At 37.1% G+C, this 24,360-nt stretch overlaps 1 protein-coding gene, 1 long non-coding RNA gene and 1 pseudogene across 3 annotated transcripts; 1 reads left to right on the top strand and 2 right to left on the bottom strand.

Moving 5' to 3' along the window:
- Positions 1–1,859: 1,859 nt before the first annotated feature.
- Positions 1,860–8,556, bottom strand: LOC103722348 (putative methyltransferase TCM_000336; annotated as a pseudogene).
- Positions 8,557–9,601: 1,045 nt separating this feature from the next.
- LOC148715326 (uncharacterized) lies at positions 9,602–12,890 on the bottom strand. Its single transcript, XR_015968071.2, has 2 exons — positions 12,567–12,890; positions 9,602–10,174 (listed from the first exon to the last, which is right to left on the bottom strand). It is a non-coding gene; the product is annotated as an uncharacterized LOC148715326 (long non-coding RNA).
- Positions 12,891–20,067: 7,177 nt separating this feature from the next.
- LOC103722349 (S-adenosyl-L-methionine-dependent methyltransferases superfamily protein) lies at positions 20,068–24,336 on the top strand. 2 transcript variants are annotated; one of them, XM_008812877.6, is made up of 4 exons: positions 20,068–20,381; positions 20,483–20,890; positions 21,987–22,259; positions 22,944–24,336. In XM_008812877.6, the coding sequence occupies exons 1-4, from the start codon at positions 20,307–20,309 to the stop codon at positions 23,277–23,279; spliced, it is 1,092 nt and encodes a 363-aa protein (XP_008811099.1). In that variant the 5' UTR covers positions 20,068–20,306; the 3' UTR covers positions 23,280–24,336. The 2 variants fall into 2 exon arrangements, with proteins under 2 accessions (XP_008811099.1, XP_026666297.1); XM_026810496.4 differs by having other exon boundaries at positions 20,069–20,381; positions 20,478–20,890.
- The last annotated feature ends 24 nt before the right edge of the window (positions 24,337–24,360 follow it).

Here is a 24,360-nt window from a genome sequence, read left to right as displayed (position 1 = left end):
ATAGGCTTCCGAAGGTTTTAACTTTTAATTGTTCCTTTATCCAAATGACATAGTTTTCTAATCTATATTAAGTCGTCCTTAAACATCTACAGCATTATACATGGTTTGGCTGAAAGAACATTGTACTGAAAATTTTAGAGTAGCTCCAATTTAATAGGGCTATATCTAGAAGTTGAGGCAAAATTCAGTTACTTGGTTCCCTTTTCCTCTGTATGTGCAAGCGGTTATAACTTTTCAAATTGTTAGAAATTTGAAGGTTCTACTTTGACTTAATTTTTCAGTAACCTGTTTGATACTAAACTCATGCCTGAGTCACATAAAGGATTGATTCACTAGAAGTGAAGGTTTGCATCTATATTAGTCTATATGATATGTCGTTGAACTCTAGGAGGTTGATATACATATTGTTCTGAAAGCTGGCCCAGATTCTTTTCCCTTGAGATTAATTTTGGAACTTTTGTTGCTGAAGGGCTCTGTTCTGGAAGACACTTGGACTCATATCTGCCCATATATCATAGATCATAGCACTGAAAGTGATGTGATCTTTGCCAAAATTTTCTGAATATTGCTGTTCAAGTGCTTTTTCATGTATTGAGCTCCATAGAAAACAACCTTGCTTTGTCCTACATTTTTTTCACTTAATAATTGGCTGTTGGAGGCTTTGCACTTGTCATAGATAAAGGAACCTATCTTATTATCTCCTAAAATTTTTAGAAATAGTTAACAACCTTTGGGTATGGAGACAGCTTTTCCATTCTTTTTGCTTATCTTGCATTCTCCTACATTCTTCTATCACCATCGTATACTCCTTTATTTTGGTTGTCAAATTTTTAATTGCTATGAATTCGCATCCTTGGGAGTTTAAAAATGGATAACAAATGCATAGTTTAACTTAATCTCTCATTCCTATCTTAACTTTGTGCATCATCCATTAGATGGAATAGTTTGGTAACCATAGAAGGGATAATAAGCTTGGCCATGTTCAACAACTCATGTACCATAACCACAACCATCCACCCTTGTTTGAACTATTTTTGAGGTTGGCTATCTAGCAACTTGTATATCATGAAATTAATATAAACAGTCTCTGCATGCTTAATCCATTGATCCCACATGTTATTATCCATGATCATACATGCACTAAGCATATGTTTTCTCATTAAATATATAATTCTTGTGAGAACTTAGTATTGCAGAGATAGGTTGTACATGCTAGCTTGAGAATCGGTGGTCATGCTTTGCCGAGGCGGACTAAACTACCTGGTTCATCCTGTACCAAACCAAACCGGCGAGGAACCGGCATGGTTCGGCGCCATTTTTCAAAAAATAGCGTGAACCGGTGCAAACGGGTTCGGCTCCTCCTCTTTCAATATCTCAAAAACTTGAATTATGGTTTATTGAACTGGGGTGAACCATCTGGCTCCTCCGTACCGAACCAGCACCGATCGGCACCAGTTCGGCTAACCTTAATGGTGGTCCGTGTCTACTTTTCTTTGTAACGCTCTTAGTGTTGGCTTTGACGTATTGATCGAACAACATGATTTACATATTAGTGGTAATTAAAATTGAATACTAAAGTCTAGAGCTACATATTGAGTTTCAGTTTCAAGCATAGTTTTCCAACATGGTTACCTCAATATTGAGTTACCATATGAAGATCCTAATTCCTAATTGATGTGAAATCAATTTTCTTATGTTTTGCAGATATATATGGTGGACATGAAATTCTCTTAGACAATATAGTGCTCCTTACGGTAGCTCAAATGTACTTAAAATATTATCATGTTATTGTACGTATGGTGATGTGCACTTTGGATGAATTCTCACAAGCAGGGTATCTAATATGGAAAATACTTATATGACAGTGTTTGATTACTTTCTTTTTTTGGGTATAATCAACCAGACTTTCTTAGAACCACTACTAAGTGAACACCTTTTATTTCTTCTTTTTCCATTGATTCACCGAGCAATCTACCATAAGTTTCGAATAAGGTATCGATAATCTCTCCTCCGAAATGGTAGCAAATCATTGCTTCTTGAATAGCTCTAATGGCCAATGACGTGATCTGTCCATCCTTTGTGGCATCTCCGCTGGTTGTGTTAAATTCATAAGTTTGTATACGATCAATTATAAAAGATCCTTCCTTGTGTACTTCGTCTTCAATTTTCTTCACGGATGGAGCATAAAATGGAACATTATATGTATCCACCTTCTCTTCTTTCACTATTTTCTATGCATAAACAATAAGGGAGCATTGTTGAGAGGCGAAATAGGGGGACTCATGAGAGAAATACGGTTTATAGAAAGTGAAATATAATTTTGGCTGTGATTTAATATTTTCATTACAATTGAAGATAGATTCTTTAGTATATTAGTAAGAAGACATTGTTACCATCCTTAAGTTCACTTAAATGTTAAACTTAAGGTCTGGTCATTCTGTTGTTCGCTTTTCTGATATCAGAGCAAAAAGAAAGGTAACTGGTGGCCTGAAAACATATAGTTAACCATTTTTATTTTCTTTTATTAAAAATAATTTCTAATTTTTAAAGATAATGGTAGCAAACTAGTCTGCTTCGAAGTTTCTGTTTTCCATTTTGTGTTAACAATGCTGTTGCCACCATCATTGCCGCTGCTGTCACGATCACCAATGTTGTTGCCTCCGCCACTAACTCCACACCTTCTGCCATAATTACAGAATATTTTTTCGGTTTCCTATTTCTGAAAATATGAAACAGTTGTAGATACATAACATTTTTCTTGCTCTCTGAAGTCAGGAAGCAAAACAAAGATAATTGGCTTCTTTCTGACTTTCTTATCCTGGAATATTGGTGACCTTGTTAGATGGGCCCTTAGTTTTTTGACATTTTAGTACATTTCATTCCGAACCTCTGAATTACATTTAGGGCTTCTTTGGCATTGAAAGGAGATATCTCTGTAGCAGCTTTTGCTCAAGGTGGGGAAGATGAAAGGAAAAAGGGAAAAAAAGGTAAGAAGATGAAAATAATGGGGGATTGAAGAAGGTCTGAAATCTCTTCCTTATACTTAGGGGATGTGCAATCACCTTTCTGCTTGAATGTGCTATCCTGATTTTTCAGGTTTTCTAGTGTTTATGGCCACCCACAATGGCTAAATTCCTCTCCTCCGTTCACTAACTTCTTTACACAGGGATGTTATGCGCAGGTATCAGATCCAGTGTCTAAACAGGCCCTTAAATATCAATATTTGCATCAAGAGATTATTAACAGTAAGGATATGTATAGCTGTATGACATCACAAGTATAATCATTATTAGTTGACCAATATTACCATATAGAATAATTATAATTCCTTTAGCAAAAAAAAAAAAAAAAAAAAAAAATTATAATTCGAGCCATTTGTGATCAAATTAGATCTGTTGAATATTTATATTTATTAGTATCATTCTGAGATACAAATATCTCATTCATTATAGGTATATTAATTGGGGTATTGTAGGCATGCACATATTACTTGTTCCAAATGCATCTCTATGCTTTTTTTTTAAAAGAAAAAGAGATAAAACTGTTCGCTCGTCTAATTTTACTCAGTATTACTCCAATTTTGTAAATTGTCATGTCTGGTATTGGACAGACTTGGGTTTGTCTCTTCCATATAAAAATAATACAAAATAATGTGATTATTGTAAAGACAAGGAAAGGAATTTAATTTCTGTGTCTATATGTTGCTCAAAAATAAAGTTAAGTAGTTGTTACACTCACCTGTGACACCATAAGAGCAAAAGATTGGGCTAAAACTTCCCACAGGAAAATTGTGCTTTTATCATTGTGATCCTGAGATTTCCTTCCTAGCATGGCTAGAACCATTTGTCCTCCACAAACTAACTAAGCTGATCTTGACTTAAGGAAGAGGGTAAAATCTTTCTGAAATTGATTGAAGTAGGCTATTGCAACTGCAGGTGGACTTGTATGAGATATGTACATTTTCCCTTTATTAATTGGCTTTCTCTCATTGTTGAAAAGTCCTGGGGGAACACATAAAATATTTTAGAGACATGGACATACTGAAAATGTTAGGATATAATCCTCAAAAATTATCACACTAAACAATACGAAAGGTTATATATTAAAACTCCTTTTAAAGCCCTCTTTATATAAGAACAGATATTGTTTATGTTGCTTTACACATTAGTTGTGTTACGAGGTAAGTTTGTTTATCATACTTACAGGATATCCTAATTAATCATTTACTAGAGAAAATGTATTGCTGAAAAATAATAATGACATGATAATTATTCTTTGTTAAGAGCTGTTAAAAGTTCAAACAGTAGGCAGGCCTCATGATATCAAGATTTTACACAGTTAAAAAAGTTTACAAGAAAATCCATTATTAAAATTGTGGATTTTAATAGATATATAAGAACTTGGATGGATACATATTTAGAAGCCAACATATGCAGACACATTCATACAACTATTAACATATACTTTAGCACATCCAAGTAAAAATATATGAATGCTGACATTCTAGTGGTTATAGTACTGAAATTCCCTATTGGTTATCTTTTAAATGGGGTCGGTCAGTTACTTAACACATGCACACACATATATAGCAAAAACTGCTTTTTGAAACTTTTGCACTAGTTTTGGAGCAATATGATTATTGCATGTAATTCAAATTATCTTTGTTTTACTAAGATTTTTGATAAAACTAATACTGGATCAAAAGGAAACAAATAATAACATTGAGATATTTCTTTTTAATTCATTTTAGTGATAAAATTTGAAGTATACATTGTATAACTGCAGCTATGATTGCCTCCATGAAATCGTTCTTACCCTGGGTTTGCATTGATAATAGATTGAAATTACACGAGGAAGACAGAAAATCAGTGGTATGTTCTGAATAAGAAATCCATGCCTTAATTCTTGAATATATAGTTTATTTTTTTTTTCCAAAAAAGGACCCTAGTGTTAGTTTCTTCATATGATTTTGTTATATATGTTCATATGTGAATGTAACAAGTGTTCTTGTATGGGTTGTTTTCTGTTAAGGTTCTGATAACTAATGAGTTTGTAATTTGTTGTATTTGTGGGCAAGTTTAATTGCTTGTTCTATGCTAAGGTCCACTTTTGGATAATAACGAAGAAATTAAATTTCAAATAATGTTCATTGGATGTACACTTTTTCAATATTTTAACATAACATAAGCGCTTGACTTTGGGGGTCAACAAGAGCATAATAGATGTATAGGGATTTCTAGCAGTCGTACTTTTTGGCTTGCATGGGTTCTAGTAGAGCCCTAGAAAATATCATCTTTTAACAAAATAACTATCAGGCAAAAGATTTGGTAATTAAATTCATGCAAGCTCGTCAATCATAGAAATACCAAATTCGAACACCTACCTATTTGAGAAGGTATTATAGTCGAAAGAAATAGCAATTAAAACCAAGGTCCATCATATTGACCCATACTGATTGTATCGTACTAGTAAGGCATTAGTATAGTACCAAGTTCGATTCGGTATATGAGCCAAATTGGTTTATACTAATCCAGACTAAATAGAATAATCCCCATAATCGCTCAATACCAACCATGCTGTTTGGTTTGGGTGGTACCATCCTGAGATAGAAAAACATGTTGAGGGCCTATCTTGATATGTGGTGCATATCATATGGTATTAAACCGATAACATATTGGTGCAGTTACCAGTAATTGTTTTGCAGACATTGATTGAAATCATGGTACGCCATACTGTACCGAACCAGATGATACGGTGTGTACCGTGTAATACCGGTTCGGTACCGGTACACGGTACGAGGGCGTACCAACATTTGATATGTCGAACTGGCTCGTACCGAGCATATCAACATAGTAAGAGGGCAGCATCGGTACGGGGCCTGGTATCGAAACAACATATCTTGATTGAAAAAGTTGAGAGAATCTTAAGCATCATTGGATGAAACTGCGTGTCTATTTCGTGCAACTTGGTGATCTATAAAGTAATAGGGCAAGTTTTATTTTTACACAGGTGAAAAGCAATTCATTACTTGTGGATTGATGTAGGTATCAATATAAGTTATGAAAATTAAATCATGACAACCAAGGTTGTAAATACCAGTATAGATGCCCGTACAATTTTTCCATCAGAAATATGGTACCGCTATTTGTACGTAATGGTGGCACTTTCACGTTGGAATGGTACAGTATTGGTCATATTGTCCCTTAGAACATATTTAATATTTCTTAACTTTTCATTAGATGATAATATATTTCAACGTAGATTGTCTTCTGAGAATGGGAAAAGATGCAAAGATAGAATATTGTGACTATATTGTTGCGATTAAAGATTAACTAGCAGATGGGCTAGCTGAATCTATCAAAATTGATAGTTAAAGGATGCTAGATTTGCATGCAGAGGCTACAACAAATGCCAGTTTGTTTGGTGAGATACACAAAATTTGAGGTTCTAAATCTATCCACAGAGAGTGAAGATGATTTCGTATCCACGCATATGTAGAACTAGCAAGCCTTCAAAGGATAAAAGGTATTATATCTGCAAGTTTGACAGTATTATATCTGTGTACCAAAGAAAAGATTAGTTTGGAGTCCTTTAAAAATTTCTACATATATCAGCATACAGAATTCTCACAGCGACTGACTCTTCTGTCCACACATATGCCTTAAAGGGTTAGCAGAATCTTCTCTGTTCATGTATTTCTCCACTTTGGCACTAACCTGATAGATTTATTAGAGTTCATGATACTGTGGGGATGTGACAACTTAACTAGTGGACTCTTGATCATGAGTATCAATTTCCAAATAGAACTTTCTATGAATTCGTGAGGCAAGTTCCAAGCCCCCAGGCCAAGATTAAGAAACCAGGCTATTAGTTTCTAACTTAGACTGAAGCAGTCTCCTGCATCTATCCCAAGACAGTATTTAACTTATCCTGTTCTAGAGCTATTATCCAAAACTTTATCAGCTTCCTATCCTTCGCCACATCATAATGGTTCAGTTTCTTGTTCCATGAAACCCAGCCTTCCATACCGACCGTCCCACTTCATTTATCCTAAGACCCTGGTAAAGCCAAAACCCAACCCTTCTTCCGCCTGTGAAATACAGTGGGAATGCCAAAAATACTTGGCCAAATAAATTCCCAAACCCTTGTGTTTTAGTTTTTCTAAGTCACACTTCCAGGTTTTCGTGTTTTGTTTTGTTAAGTCAGTAAATTAAAATAGTTTTGGCAACGATAAGAGTATAGAAATTACATAAGGGTGTTTTAGGAGTAATTCTGTCATGCAGAAAAAAAAAAAAAGAATCTAAATATGTGTGCCCATGTGTATCTTTCCATCTACCAGAGTTATTATTTCTGTTTTGTACTTCATTGGATCACTATAATCGGACTCTTTAATGAATGCATAAATTTACACAATCTATCCACGTAATGGATGCAAACAGTTCAGGTTGATGCATATGTAATGGCCTGTTTGGATGGTGCAAGATCTAATAAGATTTTCGTTGGGGCATTGGTGTGGTCGAAAGAGATCATGTAGCTGTAGGAACAACCAATCCCTAATTTTGATGGGATAAATAATCTTGGAAAAGGAACTAATGATTCTTGAAAACTAGGTATTAGTTGTCCCCTCTGGCTACCCCGATCTCTTTCGACCAATGCGATTTCCATGAATTTTCTAAAGATATGCTCAAGATCTTCCATCATCAAACATGACCTAAGAGTAATTGGAGAAGCAGCATCAACTCGCTAGTGCAGCGGTATGATAATCTGTTTCTGCGAAAAAAGAATAAATCTGACCTGAGAGAGCCAGTGCAAGGTAAAGCAGGAGTATATGAAATGTAGGCTATTTTTCGGGAAAAGCCTCCCGTAGAAAGACCCAGGAACTCCAGCCAAGAACACGAATCGGTGGCTACCTCTTTCCCTGTTGTCATGTGTCTTAAGCTTATTAAAGAATTCTGGAAAGTTGGCAAATATTGCATTGAAGTCATTCATCGGAAGATCATTAAGGAACACTGAGATTTCTGGTGTCTGCTGTGACAATTTGCTGCACTTCTCATCAATGGCCTCAATGATATCTCTAGCCATACACAAAGCATTAGGCCCAGAGGAGCAACCAAGGTCAACCATGCTGAACTTTTGGGGGTCTTGGAAACATATACATTTACAGCTAAGTGCACTATATTATGCTTCCAGGCATCCATGCTCTTTTTCTGAAGAAGAATACAGGATCTGAAACAAATTAGAGATGGTTGAACTCTTGACATGGGTAAATGAGGTTGTGGTCATGTGGCAAGGTTCTAACCTGAAGGGAAGAGTTTCGAGCATAACTAGTTATTTCTCCCAATCCTTCTTTCATGTGAAGGGTGCTCCCAGCGTCCATGGTTGCGATTTTGCTAGAACTTAGATTTAGAAGCCCGGAGGATCTCATTTCCATCTGTTGTTTGTAGGAGCATTATTCATTAGAGGTGCTTTGTGTTGTCAAATGCTAAAACTAATTGAAATCGAAGCTCTCGGAGCCAAAAATATGGGTGATCACTGTCAGTTGATCGATTGCAGAAATTTTCAAGATCTCTTTAGATCATAGTTGTAGAATACTTTCTGAACTTGTAACTGGTGCGTGCTGATCAAGCAGGGCCATGCCGAGAAGACAAAGATGACGGGTATTTTGTATCAAATTTTTTATGTAGCAATTGACAGTGATCCAAAATGAAGTGTATGTATTTTAGTAAGGTTATACGATAACATACAAGTACGTTTCTTCCAGCAGGCCCAACCCTCCATCTATTATACTTACTAATTAGTAATTCCATACTATAGATTACCAACAAGAAAAGAAAAAAAAAAAATGCTCTAGAGAATGCGATTATCCATCTTTTTATTAGGTTTCCACTCTATTTGTTGCCAGTGCTTGATACGGTACCCATCCATTGATCTTTTCCAGAGGAGTGTTCTCCCTCTTATGACTCTCCTCCGGTATGCATTCACTGTTAATAACTTTTAACACCATCATCCTGTTGTAAATTTTAGCTTCAGTTTTATTTTAGATATGTTGCGTGCGCGCACATACATACATACACATACATACATACATACATACATACATACATACATACATACGTGTGTATATATATCTCCAAAATTTCTTGCATATTTGTCGTTAAAATATGAAAGACGCATTTATGCCTGTCTAAAATTTTTGAAACCTACATGCGTCCCTTCTGGACATGTTACATAATTCACTCCATCATTCTAACCATTCTTTGGTTGGGTTATAGAGTTAGTTCATCTATATAAAATTTATTATTTTGTATTCAATTTGGTAGAACTTTTAAGGATGATTCCCTTCGTCTTTTGCTTGAGACAGTAAGGATTGATGGTGCTATAGAGTGTGGGATCATGGGCTCGCTCTCTCTGTGTACATGTGTCCATCCCCCCAAGAAGAAGAAATGAGAGAAATTTAGAAACATTTAATCTTCCAATATCACCCTTAATTAATTAGTTCAGCCGATGCAAGTTGTCCTCTTGTTTCTGTCTCTTTTTTGGATTTGTCTGGCAGTTCTCATATATCAAAAATGATGACCATACGTTTATGCAGTTCTCAAGGTTTATAAACATTTTTTTAATATATGAGATAATGAATAATACAATATTTTCCAATGACGGATATCTCCTTGTTGGAAATATTTTCCACCGGCGGATATCTCGGTGCAGGTTTTATTATTTTTTTTAATTTTTTTATTTTATGCTTGCTAAAGCAGATACATCATACACGGCGGATACGAATACATCCAAAAATATCAAAAGATGTTAGTTTTTGGAGCGCTCCAGATAAGTTCTCCTCGTTCAGCCAGAGGGTCTTCCTAAAATAGTTAGCCACATAAGAGGCTACCTAATCTGCTGCCTCGTTTGCTTCACGGTATGTATACTTCGCTTGAATGGTCATTCCTCCACACATCATAGTCTGAATATCTTTGAGCAACGGGTGGCTATCGCTCACGCCACCCTGGATGTTGGAAACGAACATATGAAAGTTTTGGACTTTTTGATGATGCAACTGGATGTCAGTTCCACCCACAATCCCACATCTCCACCACTGTGGCCAGTCAACACCGTAGCCATGCCATCTTCACAATTCATCAACACTATTTATCTGACATTGACATGGTCTTCTACAACACTGCTGGCATCCAACCCTGTCGTTGAGCATGCATGCAAAGCAACAAGAGACTAGAAACAAACAAGATGATGCTGGCATCCAGCCCTTTTGTTGAGCATGCATGCAAAGCAACAAGAGACAAGAAACGAACAAGATGATGGTGAAAGAGTGGTGAAGTTGGTGAAGCAAACTTGATGCTGATAATGGAGAGACGATATATAATAGAAGGTGCTAAATGCTAGCATGGCCCTAATGATTCGTTTCAGTCTGAATCGTCCTGTTTATTGTATATGGTAAAATTGATTTATTAGGACAAAAGGCAAAAGTTTGATTCCTATGAGCACATCTGAACTTTAATTACCAACTAGGTCTTTTTATTCGACTGAAAAGATTGAGAATGAGGTCTTTCTGAAAGTATTATGAAAGCAAGAGAGAGTACGGTTCTACTGTCGGTTTTCCTTAGAAAAAACAGTTGTTCTATACTTCTCTTGACAAATTTTGATCACTTTATTTGAGCAAATTGGAGCAAGAGGTTCCTTATGTCTGATTACTCGAAAATAACAAACAAATTATTCAAGAATTTAGAGGGATGACCCACTCCCATGATCCATAGTGGTGTCTGTTATAGCTAGAACAGGCGACCAACAAGATATGGTAGAATTCAATGATGAAGTTACTCGACGCCAAGTGTTAACCAGGCTCTTAAACTACCAAGTTGGGAAAGCATTTATCTTTATTGGAGACATAAGATTGTGTCGTGGAGAATTACAATTTGTTATCAACAAGGAAAATCATTATTGAAAACTGATTCCAATCGTAATTTTCTCTACAGTTACAGCAAGATTTCTCTATATAAGTTCTATATAAGCCTTAGTTTACAGTCTTTAGTCTTCATTCAAAGATGAAAGGAGATTACACAGGTTTTGCAAGGTGCTCCATACATGAGTCCTTCAATAGAAACAGAAATATCTTTCATCAAAGATGGAAATAGAAACATATCTATCTAGTTCTTGTTCCAGGGAGAGAAATGAGGAGTGCACCAACTAAACTGCATCTATTAGATGGGAATCATGGATACCGGCATTTCTTTCATCTGACATGATCAGAATCATGCATGTTTCTCTCATGCTTGCATGTGTGCTTGCAATGAATAATGATTTTTGAGAAGTTTGATACATGGGTGGAAGCAACCAGCCCGTGTACCTAGTAGCCTAAAACTATTTGTTTGACGGAACAGGTTGTATCTTTCGCACGAAAGAAGGATTTCCTTCCTCCGTGCAAATCGACCATTAGGTCATCTACTGGTCGCTTTGAGATCTATGCAGTGGATGAATGAGGGAGTTCGGAGTGCTTTAGATGTGTGCAGTGGGTGATCCAATGGTGGATTCACTCAAAGGGGAATCCTTCCTGCAGGCGTGAAGGATATGACCCTTATTTGATATATACATATTTGATTCAAAATATTGACTTATTAAGTTGCACAGTGCTATGGTGGATGATGCCTCTGGAACAATAATATTCTGAGCATCCTTTTGAATAAACTTCATTGCTGTAACTAAACCATTAGTGGTCCCACTAAACCTCAATTTCTTGGTTGTTAGTAGTGCCCTTTTCATTCCAAACCTAAAGATGACACAATGTAACATAGTGGGGGAAAAAAATAGTGTGCAACTTGAAGGGCAATTAATGTATGTTAGAATTATTACTTATCCTAAAAGCTTAAGCTAACAGGATGAGGTAGATTTATTTATATATTTTATTTTTTCTTATGTACACTTAAAAAGTCAACGAATCTATAAATAAATCATTGTCATCTGCCTGCCTGCAGAAATTTTGGTACTTTGTTGATGAACTAAATATCCTATCGGCCAAGGAGCTATAACTTAATAACACATTGCAGGAGAGGCCTTTTTGCTAATTGGAAGTGATTCAGAGCCTAAACTCCAAGGTATATGAAATTAGACTCAAATGCTCCAACATAATCTCACGGTACGTTGTAATGGAACAGGATTGGTGTCTAACAAACTCATCAAGCTTCATGCTATAAAGATGGAGAAGCATGTTTCAAAGTAAAGCATTTTCCTGAGACAAGATTTTCTGCAGTATATTATTAACTGGTGCCATCCCGCCCCTTGCAACACCTTTTTGGGCAAGAAGTTTAGAGAGATTTGCACAGGGGTTAGAAGAGTGCTCAGCTTCAGAGATCGTGCAAAGCCATCACCAGAAAGATCCCGGTAATAAGATGAATACAATATAAAGACTTTCTAATTTAAGCCAATAAGAGCTCTCATTAATAAGATGAATACAATATAAAGATCTTACATGAACTCAATCCAGCCTCTTTTATATCCTTAAAGCCTATTTTGCCAATATCAATAGCAACAACAGAGAAAGAAGGCTAATGAGAACTTACCTGTGGTTGAGCGGAGTTTGTTGTGGAGCTGCCCATGGGGATGCGAGGAGGAAGCAAAGAAGAGTCCAGAGAGGGGAAAAAGATTCGCATAGGCTGGGCGGAAAAGCATGAAATATTGGTAGAATTGAATGCCTTCATCAATCATCAAACAAATGCCTTCCATCTTTGAGTGTTATATATATACATGGGGATTGATAACCTACTCTCTGTTATGGTAGGTCATCAATCTACCCATTTTTCATTGGATAAAAAATACCCTTACTTTTTATAACTTTAAGGATACTTTATGTCTTTTTACAATCTCACATTAACTCATCCTCTTAACCCCCCAATTAATGCTATCTCCCTCTCTCATACATATACACACATATATATATATACACATATATATATATATATATACATATATATACATACATACATACATACATACATACATACTGTTGCTGGAAATTGAACCCGGGGGTGACCACTAGGTGAGAAGGGAGGAGACCGTCGTCTGGCAGTGGGTGGCAATCCGTCGGTGGGCGGCGTCCTCCGCGGGGCCTGCAAAAAGCTGGTGGCCGGGGTTTCCGGCGCCGTCCCTCCGATGCCTAAGTCAGAGGGGGAAAAGATATATCAAAGAAAAATGTGTCCAGCCCCCTTCAAGGTAGAGGAGTTCTCCTTTTATAGAGGGGCGCTGGGTTACCTATGATGCGACGGGACCAGGTTGCCATACAACTGAGCACGTCGCATGAGTTGGTGCACGATCACGTGAATTAATGCCTTGCCGTAGGGGATGAGGTCGGAATCAGAGAGTTGTCACGGCTGACTGGAGGTAGCCGAGCTGATTTGCCGTGGAGGACTGGAGATCCGTAGACAACAGGTGCCACGCGCATTAATGGTTGAGTAAGCCGGAGGTCTGCAGAGACCATGCGCATTAATTGTTGAGTGAGCCGCTTAAGGCATAGTCCCAAATCGGGCCGTAGGAGGATGTGACCGCAGTGGGCAGTTGGCGAGGTCCGGCTTCCGGGACCAGATGCCTTCCGAGATTGGGTGCTTTCTAGGTCGGATGCCTTCCAGGTCGGGCGCCTTTCGGGTCGGGCGCCTTCTAGGCCGGGCGCCCTCCGGGTCGGGCGTTCTCCAGGTCGGGCGCCCTCCTGGTCGGGCGCCTCCGGCCACGTGCTGGCGGCCTGCTCACGTGCTTTGGGATGATTTATTTTCCCCCAACACATACATATAGATGTGTGTATATATATATATATATACATACATATAGATGTATGTATATATATACATACATATATATATACATTTATATGTATTGATATATATACATTTATATGTATGTATATATATATACACACATATACATATAGATGGATGTATATATATAGATAGATATATGTATGTATATATACGTACGTGTATGTGTATGTATGTATGTATCTACATATATGTACATGTATACATACATACAAACATACACACACACACACATATATATATCTTGGAGAGAGAGAGAGCATTAATTGGGGATTGAGAAGGCGAGCGAATGTGAGATTGTAAAAAGACGTAAAGTATCCTTAAGAGTTATAAAAAGTAAAGATATTTTTTGTCCAATAAAAAATGGGTAGATTGATAACCTACTATAATAGAGAGTAGGTTATCAATCCCCTATATATATAGAGAGAGAGAGAAAGAGAGAGAGAGAGAAAGAGAGAGAGAGAGATTTGGCTACACTCGAATGAATTTTCACTCAAATCTGATTAGATCTACATCGGATAATAAGAATCCCATATTGATGATCTAAGCTATTGGATAAGATCTATTATCTTTAAATTGTTTATATACTAAAAATCGTATGATTTGAAAAACTCTATCTTATCTTTTATATATATATATATATATATATATATATATATATATACATATACATAATTTAGTGTTGTTTAGATTGTTTATTTTTGGACCACATGATGTATGAGCTAGATGTTTGTATGTAAGCATTTTAGAGGAGGTGGATCATAGATGTGGGACTCCCATCATCGAATCTAGATCTAATCGGATTTGAATAGAGATCCACTCGAATGTAGCCCCATCTAGCTCTTTGTTTACATCCATTTTCTGGGTCTATCTCCCATTGAAATTGAACTCTCACCTTCTTGATCAATTGGCAAAAGATGAAATCAGCACTTGGTAGTAACAACAGTGAAGTTACGAAAAGTTCAGATGTACAAAGAAAAAGGTACCTAGAGCGAGTCGTGGATAGGCAGGTGGTAATATTTCTTCGTTGGGAGGCTCAAAGAACACAAACGAAGCCCAAAGTGAATTGAGGTAAAAATTGCATTACTTTTTCTATAATGTTAAAATTAAAGTAAATTGCAATGTTGTAGCGGCCTATACTAGCTCATACCCAACGATTTTACGTGATCGCTCTGAGTTGTTTGACAACTTTCATGATTTTTAGCAGATGGTCAAAATCCAGTTTGGTCGACCCATAAAAGTTTTTGGTAGTAACAACGCCATGGAATATACCTCCACCTCATTCATGAAAGTATTTAAACAAGATGGAACAGTATCCCATTATTCTTGTCCTTACACCTCCCAGTGGTTGTGTCGAATGAAAGCATCGACACATCTTGGACACTATCAGGTCCCTTCTTCTTTACACATCTTGGACACTATCAGATTCCTTCTTCTTTCTGCTACCTTACCTGAGTTTTTTTGGGGAGAGGCTGCTCTTACAGCAGTCTATACCATCAACCGGGTACCTTCTCCCATGATCTTAAATAAATCACCATATGAGGTTCTTTATGAGAAGGTTCCCGATTACTCTTTTCTAAAAATTTTTGGTTGTGCCTGTTTTGTTTTGCTTCCTTCACATGAGCGTACTAAACTTGAACCATGCTCAAGTCTTGCTGTTTTCTTGGTTATGGTATCGAACATAAAGGTTATCATTGTTATGATCCTATCGCCAAGCGACTTTGTATAGCCCGACATGTTTAATTTAGGGAACACAAAATGTTTACTACCATCTCTCTGCTCTCCACGAGTGCTCTTTAGTATTCTCCCATCTTCAATAACCCTATTGTTGATCTCTTCCCTGACTCCTTTTCAGTTGCAGGTGATGGGAGCTCATCAGGCAATCTCTCAACGATCGACTCCAATAGGTCTGGACTGTCCATTGATCTGATCATCACAACCGGATCATGCGAGCCCACCTTCTTTACTGCCCTTTGCCGCTCTAGTAGGGTAAGATCTATCCCATCTCATCTTAGTGATTACCACTATTTTTTTACTCTTGCTACTCTCGAGGCCAGCTCTAATCCTCTTTGGCAGAAAGCCATGACTGATGAACTCCAAGCCCTTCAAGATACTCATACATGGGATCTGACTGACTTGCCTCCTAAAAAAATGTAGTACGATGCAAGTGGGTGTATAAGATCAAGACCCGTGCTAACGGTTCAGTGGAACGCTACGAGGCTCGACTTGTGGCTCGAGGATTCACACAGGAGTATGGTATTGATTATGAGGTGACCTTTGCTCCAGTAGCACGTCTTATCACATTTCGTTCTTTGCTTGCAGTTGTAGCCGTTAAGCGATGGAAGATGTATTAGATGGATGTTAAAAATGCTTTCCTCAATGGTGATTTAGATGAGGAAGTGTATCTACAACCTCCTTCAGGTTTTGCTCATCCGTCTGGGAAGGTCTGTCATCTTCGTAAGGCACTCTATGACCTTAAGCAGTTTTCTCGAGCTTGATTTTTCAAGTTCAGCTCAGTCCTGACTCAGCAGGGCTTCACTCCTAGTGCATATGATTCTACACTATTTCTTCAGCGATCTGAGGCTGGTATTGTTTTTCTCTTGCTATATGTAGATGATATGGTTATTACTGGAAGTGACATCTCAGGAATTCATACACTTCAGTAGTTTCTTGGACAACAGTTTGAGATGAAAGATTTAGGATCCTTCAGCTACTTTCTGGGTCTTGAGGTGACATTCAGCTCATATGGTTATTATCTTTTTCAAGCTAAGTATGTCTTTAAGCTACTGTCTCGTGCTGGGTTGACAGATAACAAAACTGTGGATAGTCCTCTGGAAGTAAATATTAAGCTTCTTCCCACTGATAGTGAACCATTGAAAGATGCGACTCTGTTTCGGCAGTTGATTGGTAGTCTCATTTATTTGACAGTTACATGTCCTGATATCTCTTATGCAGTTACCCTACTTAGTCAATTTATGCATGCACCACGCTTTACACACTGCAGCAGTTCTACATATTCTCCGGTATGTTAAGGGTACATTATTCCACGGCCTATCTTTCTCAGCCCACTCCGCTTTGGATCTTCAGGCCTATTTCGATGCTGATTGAGCATGTGACCCTACAGATCGTCGTTCTACCACTGGCTATTGTTTCTTGCTTAGTTCTTCTCTTATCTCTTGAAAAAATAAGAAACAGACAGTTGTCTTTTGCTCTAGTAAAGAGGCTGAGTATCGTGCACTAGCAGATACTACCTCTGAGTTCTTATGGCTTCGATGGCTATTACATGACATCGGTATTCCTTTGGCCAAGAGCTCTTCTCTTTATTGTGATAATATGAGTGTCATGCAGATTGCTCATAATGATGTGTTTCATGAGCCAACGAAGCATATTGAGATAGATTGTCACTTTATTCGGGATCATATCAAGCAACGCACTCTTCAAATGAGATATGTTGTTTCTGCAGATCAGCTTGTTGATATTTTTACGAAGGCATATCTGCCGGGGCGTCATCGTGATCTGGTTGGTAAACTCAAGTTGGCATCTTCATAATCATCTTGAGTTTGAGGAAGGATGTTAGCTGTATAACTGTTATGACTTAGCTGTATAACCGTTGGGTATGAGATACAGGCTGTATATGAGTTGTATATGTCTCTCCTCAACTATAAAAAGAAAGGGAGGGCTATGGCACAAATATAGAATATAATCTTTCCTTCTTTATCTTTCTCTCTTCTTCCTCTATTTTAACATTATATGCTTTCCACGAGTCTCTCTCTCTCTCTCTCTCTCTCTCTCTCTCTCTCTTCTTTGATAGGCCTTTTCTGTCTGTTTGGTCGTGGTTTGAACTTAAAAACCTACAATTTGCATCGCATAGGTAGCTAGTTAGTCAAAATCAAAGAAAGTGAAAGGCAGCGGACGGCGGCTGCTGCAGTTCGCATGAGAACCTCTTTTCTACAGCTAATCACGATGAGCCACCTCAGCGAATTTGCATGACTTTTAAAATGAGCCGCCGGCTTTGTGCTCTCTTCTTCTATATTCAGTTTTACTAAATTTAGTATAACTAGCATGCATATCCAAATCCATTTCAGGCCGACCATATCTGATCCACACCCAGTCTGCATCCATACACCGATAGGATTTGGGCATGGGTTCAAACATAGAGCCATATAATTTTTAAGAAGAGAACCTGGTTCCTCTAAAATTTTAACTGGCCCAAATTTAAAGCCCCACTATATATATATATTAAGATGGATGGTTCAAACATATGGATAGATTTTATAAGATCAAAAAATCAAATATCATAAAAAACAATTGGAGCAGCCACCAAGTTAGTTCAAAGCACTTCTCCAAAATGCTCTGTCAAAAAAATCAACTCGGTCGGCAACACTATTCGTTCCATAGTAGAATGTGTAACCACTCAAGAGGCACACTTCTTCGAGCTCCTCTAGATATCAAGTAATTGCGGGTGAGTCTCTCTCTCCGAGTTAGTCTGTCTCTGGATCCAACCAATCGTCGTTTGCTAGATCCCCTCAATCTCAATGACAATATGGTCGGCTCTTAAAATCTGCCTCACATAAATGAGACCTGCCTAGGTTGCCTTCAGCTTCGCTCACTGCTATCAATGTATGTAATCATGCAGGTGGGCGCCTTTCTACTCATCAAAACACTTGTTAGGTGTACATACTTCGATGCTCATACGTGACACCTACATTCCTGACAGTCTCATACCCATTATTATCGGAGACGAGGATCGAATGGTCAAAGTTTATATAACTAATATGCCAATAATCACACCCGTCTGCGGGCCAGCTCCATCAAACTCATCTTTTCAGGCTTTCAAAAAAAAAAAAAAAAAGGTGTTCACAAATCCTATCTCGTGTTGTATGCTAACCTCACAGTCCTTGTCTGAGTTTGGATAAACTTCCAACATTTTGCCGCTCCGGTCACATCGAAACCTCATCCTTTGTCTTAAAGGAAGGCCAAATGCAAAATTTCACCGCAATCCACATGCATGGCTCCATCAATCCAAGGTTCGGCCAGCTAACACTGGTCCAGGCGAAAAAATATCTCTATCGTGGACAACTGTCGAACACGTATAAGCTCGACCAGCTGATGACTCTTCCTCCAAGTTCTACTGCGAAAATTCCAGAAAGGGACTTCCTGATTTCCACAAAAAAAGAAAAATCTAGTTCACTGTTTTAGTTAACAGACAGGTCCTCGTTTTAGTGTATTTGAAAATATTAGATATTTCTACCCTTTTTTTAGATTTTTTTGCATGAATACTCTTCAATAAATTCAAATTTGCATAAATACTCTCTTAAAATATATATTTATTTCTAAAAAAAATACTTTTAATTAACGTTACTTCTAACACCATTAATAAAACCACATTTATTTTGTTTAAAAATAAAATAAAATTTTAAAATTACTTTCTTGCCTCTTATCGTGATCGTCTTATAAATGTTTCTTTTTGCGCACCTACTCATTAAAAATATTTTAGTTATTTTAATTTAAAACCGTTAATTTTAATAACATTATATGGCATGGGTATATAGGCAAAAATAAGGATAAAAAAAGAATAGAATAGCAAAACAAGTGGTTTATGATGGTATAGATATAAATATTAATTTTGAAAGAATATTCATACAAAATTTGATATTTAAGAGGATATTTATAAAAAAAAACTTTTTTTTAATTTTTTGAGGGCTCTCGGAGGCAGTTTATTATGCAACAAAAAAATAACAATAGAGAGCTGCCATCTAGCAAGAATTAAAGGACCACGGGCAACTTGGATAGCCATAGCTCTACAAGGCAAATTAATATGTCAAGGTCTCCTTAAAGCGCCAATCCATAGTCTGATTGGCTTCTCTCTTTACATAAGTGGCAACCAAAGATAAGGTTTGGAGCCCAGGAAAAGGCCTCAAGACCGCATGCGACCGCCAAGACCTGCCCGTGAATTGCACCGAGATCTTTGGCATGTCACGCCCCTAACCCACCATCTGGATAGTTCTGGTTGATGCTTTAATCTCGCTGTGGGTGTGGAGCGCGACGCGCATTAGTTATAAAAAAAGGCTTTTTCTTGGTGCCGGATTTGGGCAGTGTTGCCTTTACTCAAGCAACGAACATCCTTCGAAAGTTAAAGGGATAAGAAGAGATGTAACGAAGGTGAGTTGCCTCGTAGATGTCACTTTTCCCCCGGCTTACGCTGCATTATTGGCTACACATAGCACTGTAAGAAACCCCGCCCGACTATATTCTCCTGTTTGGCCTTTCTTCTCCTGTCCTTTATTGGGGAATCCTTGCAAGCATCCTTAGCCGCTCTCTTTTCATTGTTCTTTTTTTTATTTTATTCGCATCCTTTGGGTTCCTCAAACAGCCACATTAAAGCACAAAATTCCCACATAATCGTGCTATAAACGTGAGGGGTCCGTGCTATTTGCATAGGCTTAGAGAACTAAGAGAACCCACACGCCGGTAGCTTTTATCAGGCCACGACAAATGGATGTGGAGAGTGTTCTTCGCATGAAAGAAGGATTGGGAGAGACAAGCTATGCCCGGAATTCTTCAATTCAGGTTGGCAAAGATACCTCTGAAAACAAAAACAAAAAAAAAAACCCGAAGCCTTGTTTAATGCTTTTCTGCTGTGATTTAACTCGATCTTTCTCGAAGTTTAGAAGAAGTTTACGGATGCTGTGAAGCCTGTCATCATCGACGCAGCCATCGACGCGTATCTTTCGGAGACTCCCCGATGTTTTAGAATGGCGGATTTGGGGTGCTCTTCAGGAACCAATGCGTTATCCCTGATTGGTGATGTTGTGAATGGAATTGATGAGAGATGCCATGAGAAAACAAGGCAGGTGCCACAGTTCATGGTGTTTCTTAATGATCTCCCCGGGAATGATTTCAACTCAATTTTCGTTAGCTTCTCAGACTTTGGTAGGAGGCTCAAGAATGTTGGAAGGAGAGACGAGTCCCACTCGGTTTTCATGGCTGGAGTTCCCGGGTCCTTCTATGGGAGACTCTTTCCGAGCAATAGCTTGCATTTTATTCACTCCGGTCACAGTTTGCATTGGCTCTCCCAGGTCTGTCTTCTATACCACCATGGATAAATTTGACCTTCTGATTGTTTTCTAATTGCCAGCATCATGTTTGTTCAATTATTAGTAGGTTAATGACTGCTAATTTTGTTACTTGTACCGTTGAGCTTTGGTGGTTTTCGATTCATGTTATTAGTGCATTTAGTTCCTTTTGAGTACTTGTTATTCATTAGGTAAAGCTTTGCGGTTATATGTTTATTTTAATGATTGAAAGCCTTCAAGAGGTTTTGGATAATGACAAAGTCCACTTTTGACGATAGAAGGATCTTCATAGAATACTTCCCACTAGCAACAGAAAAAAAAAATGCTAGCCAAAGTTCCACAAATAGGTAAATAAGTTCATCATGGACCCATTCACGTACAGTATCGAGCATCGGCTACATCATCCACTAAAATAATATACAAAGTGAAAAAGTTGAAACTTCCTTGCGGGCGTTTGCATCTTTTTGCTTTTCGGTAGATAGGAAGCAAAGATCATAAGCGAACAAGTGGAAGTTTATATGGTGTTCTTGGTTGGATAACAAATTTCATACATCTATGCCGAGGAACTAGGAATGACAATAGTTAGGATATCTGTCCGAACTTGTTCCAAATCTAATTAAAAATTTGTCCAAAAATTTCAAACCCATTCTATCCCATCAAAAAATGATAAATCTATCGGGTATCTGAACTCGCTCGATTAATTTTTATTTCGATCGGATTATTCGGGTCAAATTGGGTACTTGATTCAGAATTACAAAAAAAATAGAAAAATAGAATTTCAAATCCAACCTATTGAATATCAACTCAATAAACTAAATCGAACTGAATTTCTCGGGTTGGTTTCTAATGGTTTTTATAGATGGTCAGTTCGATTTCGGTCAGTTTTAGGAAACCAGTTTAAATTGGTTTAGTTTCAAGTTTATTTCTAAACCAACCTGACCTGGCCTGTGGTTGTTTGGAGTATTTATATTAGTATAATTTATCCCATCATCCAAAGAGACCTAAACTTTGCTAATATCATCAACAATTTAACTTATAATCTAAACAATGTCTCTTTCTCTTTAAATTATATATAAGTTGACTTTAAACTGCATTGCAGGTTCCTCCTGGCATTTTTAATGAAGAAGGTAAATCGATGAATACCAGGGAAATATACATATCTAAAACTAGCCCTCCTGCTATAGCGAAAGCCTACCACCAGCAATTTCAGAAAGATTTTGGTTCGTTTCTCAAGTCCAGATCAGAAGAACTGGTTTCTGAAGGACGAATGGCATTAATTATGTCAGGAAGGGACACCAAAGAGCCTTGCAATAAGGGGACAACTCTCTTATGGGAACTATTGGCCAGATCTCTTTCTATCATGGTTGCACAGGTAAGCTTGACATTCCCTAAGAGATTCTTCTACCAAACTAAAGGCTTGCAATCCTTTTTTTAAAAATAAAATAAAATAAAATAAAAAAAACATGTAAGCCAAGTCCTGCATATTTATGAATCAGAGCTTGTTCCAATGGTTATTTCCTTTTGCTTAGCAATTAGAGTTTCTAGCTTTTAGTCTTGTATGATGTATCATGAAATATCGAGATCTGAATAACTATAGTGTGGATGATTTACGACGTCTAGGCTTGATCAATATTCCTGCAGAAAAGAATATCCAAACAGAACCTTAATGAACACCAAAACAAAATAAAAGTTTTCCATAGTATTCATGCAACAATGATGGTGGCTTATTATGATTATATTTCTTAAGGAAAAAAAAGAAAAAAGAAAATAAGCAATCATATAGTTTTCATTCTATGGTAGGTCAACATTATGTCTACTATTTGCAGTAAAGTAACACATTAGTTTCTTTTAGTTTTTCTCTGTGAAAGTAGTTGAGTCTATAACAAATCTACCTGGTAATGAATAAGGCGATACTGTCTATAGGAAATATATTCAATTTAATGAGATAATACTTCTTACTGACTATAACTTTGTTCTTATAATATTGTTTGAAGCAAACATAATTAGTGGCATTTGAAGCCAACAAATCAAAATTTTGTTCTCTTCTAATATGCAGGGAGAAATCAGAGGAGAAGATCTAGAACTATATAGTGCTCCATTCTATGCTCCATCCCTGAAGGAAATAGAAGATGAAGTGCTGAGGGAAGGCTCCTTTATGGTTGAATACTTGGAGATATTTAAAGACAAAATCGGCAGTGGAGATGCCAAAAAGGATGGAGTGGCTTTGGCAAAGGCAATAAGAGCTATACAGGAGCCAATGCTATGCCACCATATTGGTAGAGAAGCTATTGATCGTCTATTTCACATATACAGTGAACTACTCCGTGAAGTAATGGAGAAAGAGGAAATAGTGGCAGTTTATGCAATTGTGGTTCTAAGAAGATCACCTTGAATTCTGAAAACATTAAAGAGGAGTCATCCTTAAATATGTCGCGAGCAAATTATAAAACCATAGCCAATAATACCTCTTTGAGGTAGTTGAACATGCCGACCTATATTACTTAAATTGTATAATCCAATGTGAAAAAACAATAGTTTGTTATATGTTAGAGCGGAAAAGTGATTGCGTCCCGACCAGAGATATTGTCCGCTTTGAAAAAGTACATATCGGGGTCGGCCTCAACTTCTTAGTAGATCTTCCTTGGCCTCGAGGTCAATCGAGCTTTGCTTAACCGAAACCATACTTACCAAGATCATACTCGCCAAGACCGTGCTTGCCGAGACCATATTCGCCGAGACCGCGCTCGCCGAGACCACGTTTGTCGAGACTAGACTTGCTGTCGAATTCGGATGCTTTAACTATATATGTTGGGTGATCCATTTTTCTCCTTATCATTATCTAATATTTAATTCTTTGAGGTTAAACAATTACAGTGAAAAAAAATTTTTCAAATATCATTTTCTTTCTTCTTTATTTGATATGAGCACAACTTAACCCTATCGCGTCACTAAAAATATTAGTATAACCTTAGAGATAATAAAATAGAAAAACCTATCATCTTAAAGGTAATAAGGCACAAGCGTATCGCTTTATGAGCTTAGGATATTGGGTGAAAGCCATCCTAGTTTTGTAACCCATTATTTGTAAATATTTTTGACAAAAAAAATAGAGAAGAAAAACATGGCACCCTTTCCTTAAATTATAAATATGTTCGTGATTAAAGCTAAGCATTTTTGTAGAATAATATATAAAGCATGTCATTATCACCACGGCGTCTAATACTGACCATCTTAAAAGAGATGGGAAAAGGAAGCATCATTGGATTACATAAATATTTTTTTATATTTAAATAGCGACATCTATTTTATTTTACAATTTTTGAATTTTAATTAGCAAAATTTAAACATGAAAACCAGGATAAAAATTATATTTTGTAGACCAAATTTTATTTCTTCAAAGAACTTCCATTTTGAATTTTTGAAAATTTAAAAATTGCTAAAAATTATCTTTTAATTTTTTTTTTGAAAATAGA

The sequence above is a fragment of the Phoenix dactylifera genome, chromosome 1, assembly GCF_051530095.1.
Source record: "Phoenix dactylifera cultivar Ajwa chromosome 1, Ajwa_hap1_PhDact_Kaust_v1.1, whole genome shotgun sequence".
NCBI classification, from domain to species: domain Eukaryota; kingdom Viridiplantae; phylum Streptophyta; class Magnoliopsida; order Arecales; family Arecaceae; genus Phoenix; species Phoenix dactylifera.
The sequence above is the reverse complement of the archived record's forward strand: the minus strand, read 5'-3'. Positions and strand labels throughout refer to the sequence as shown.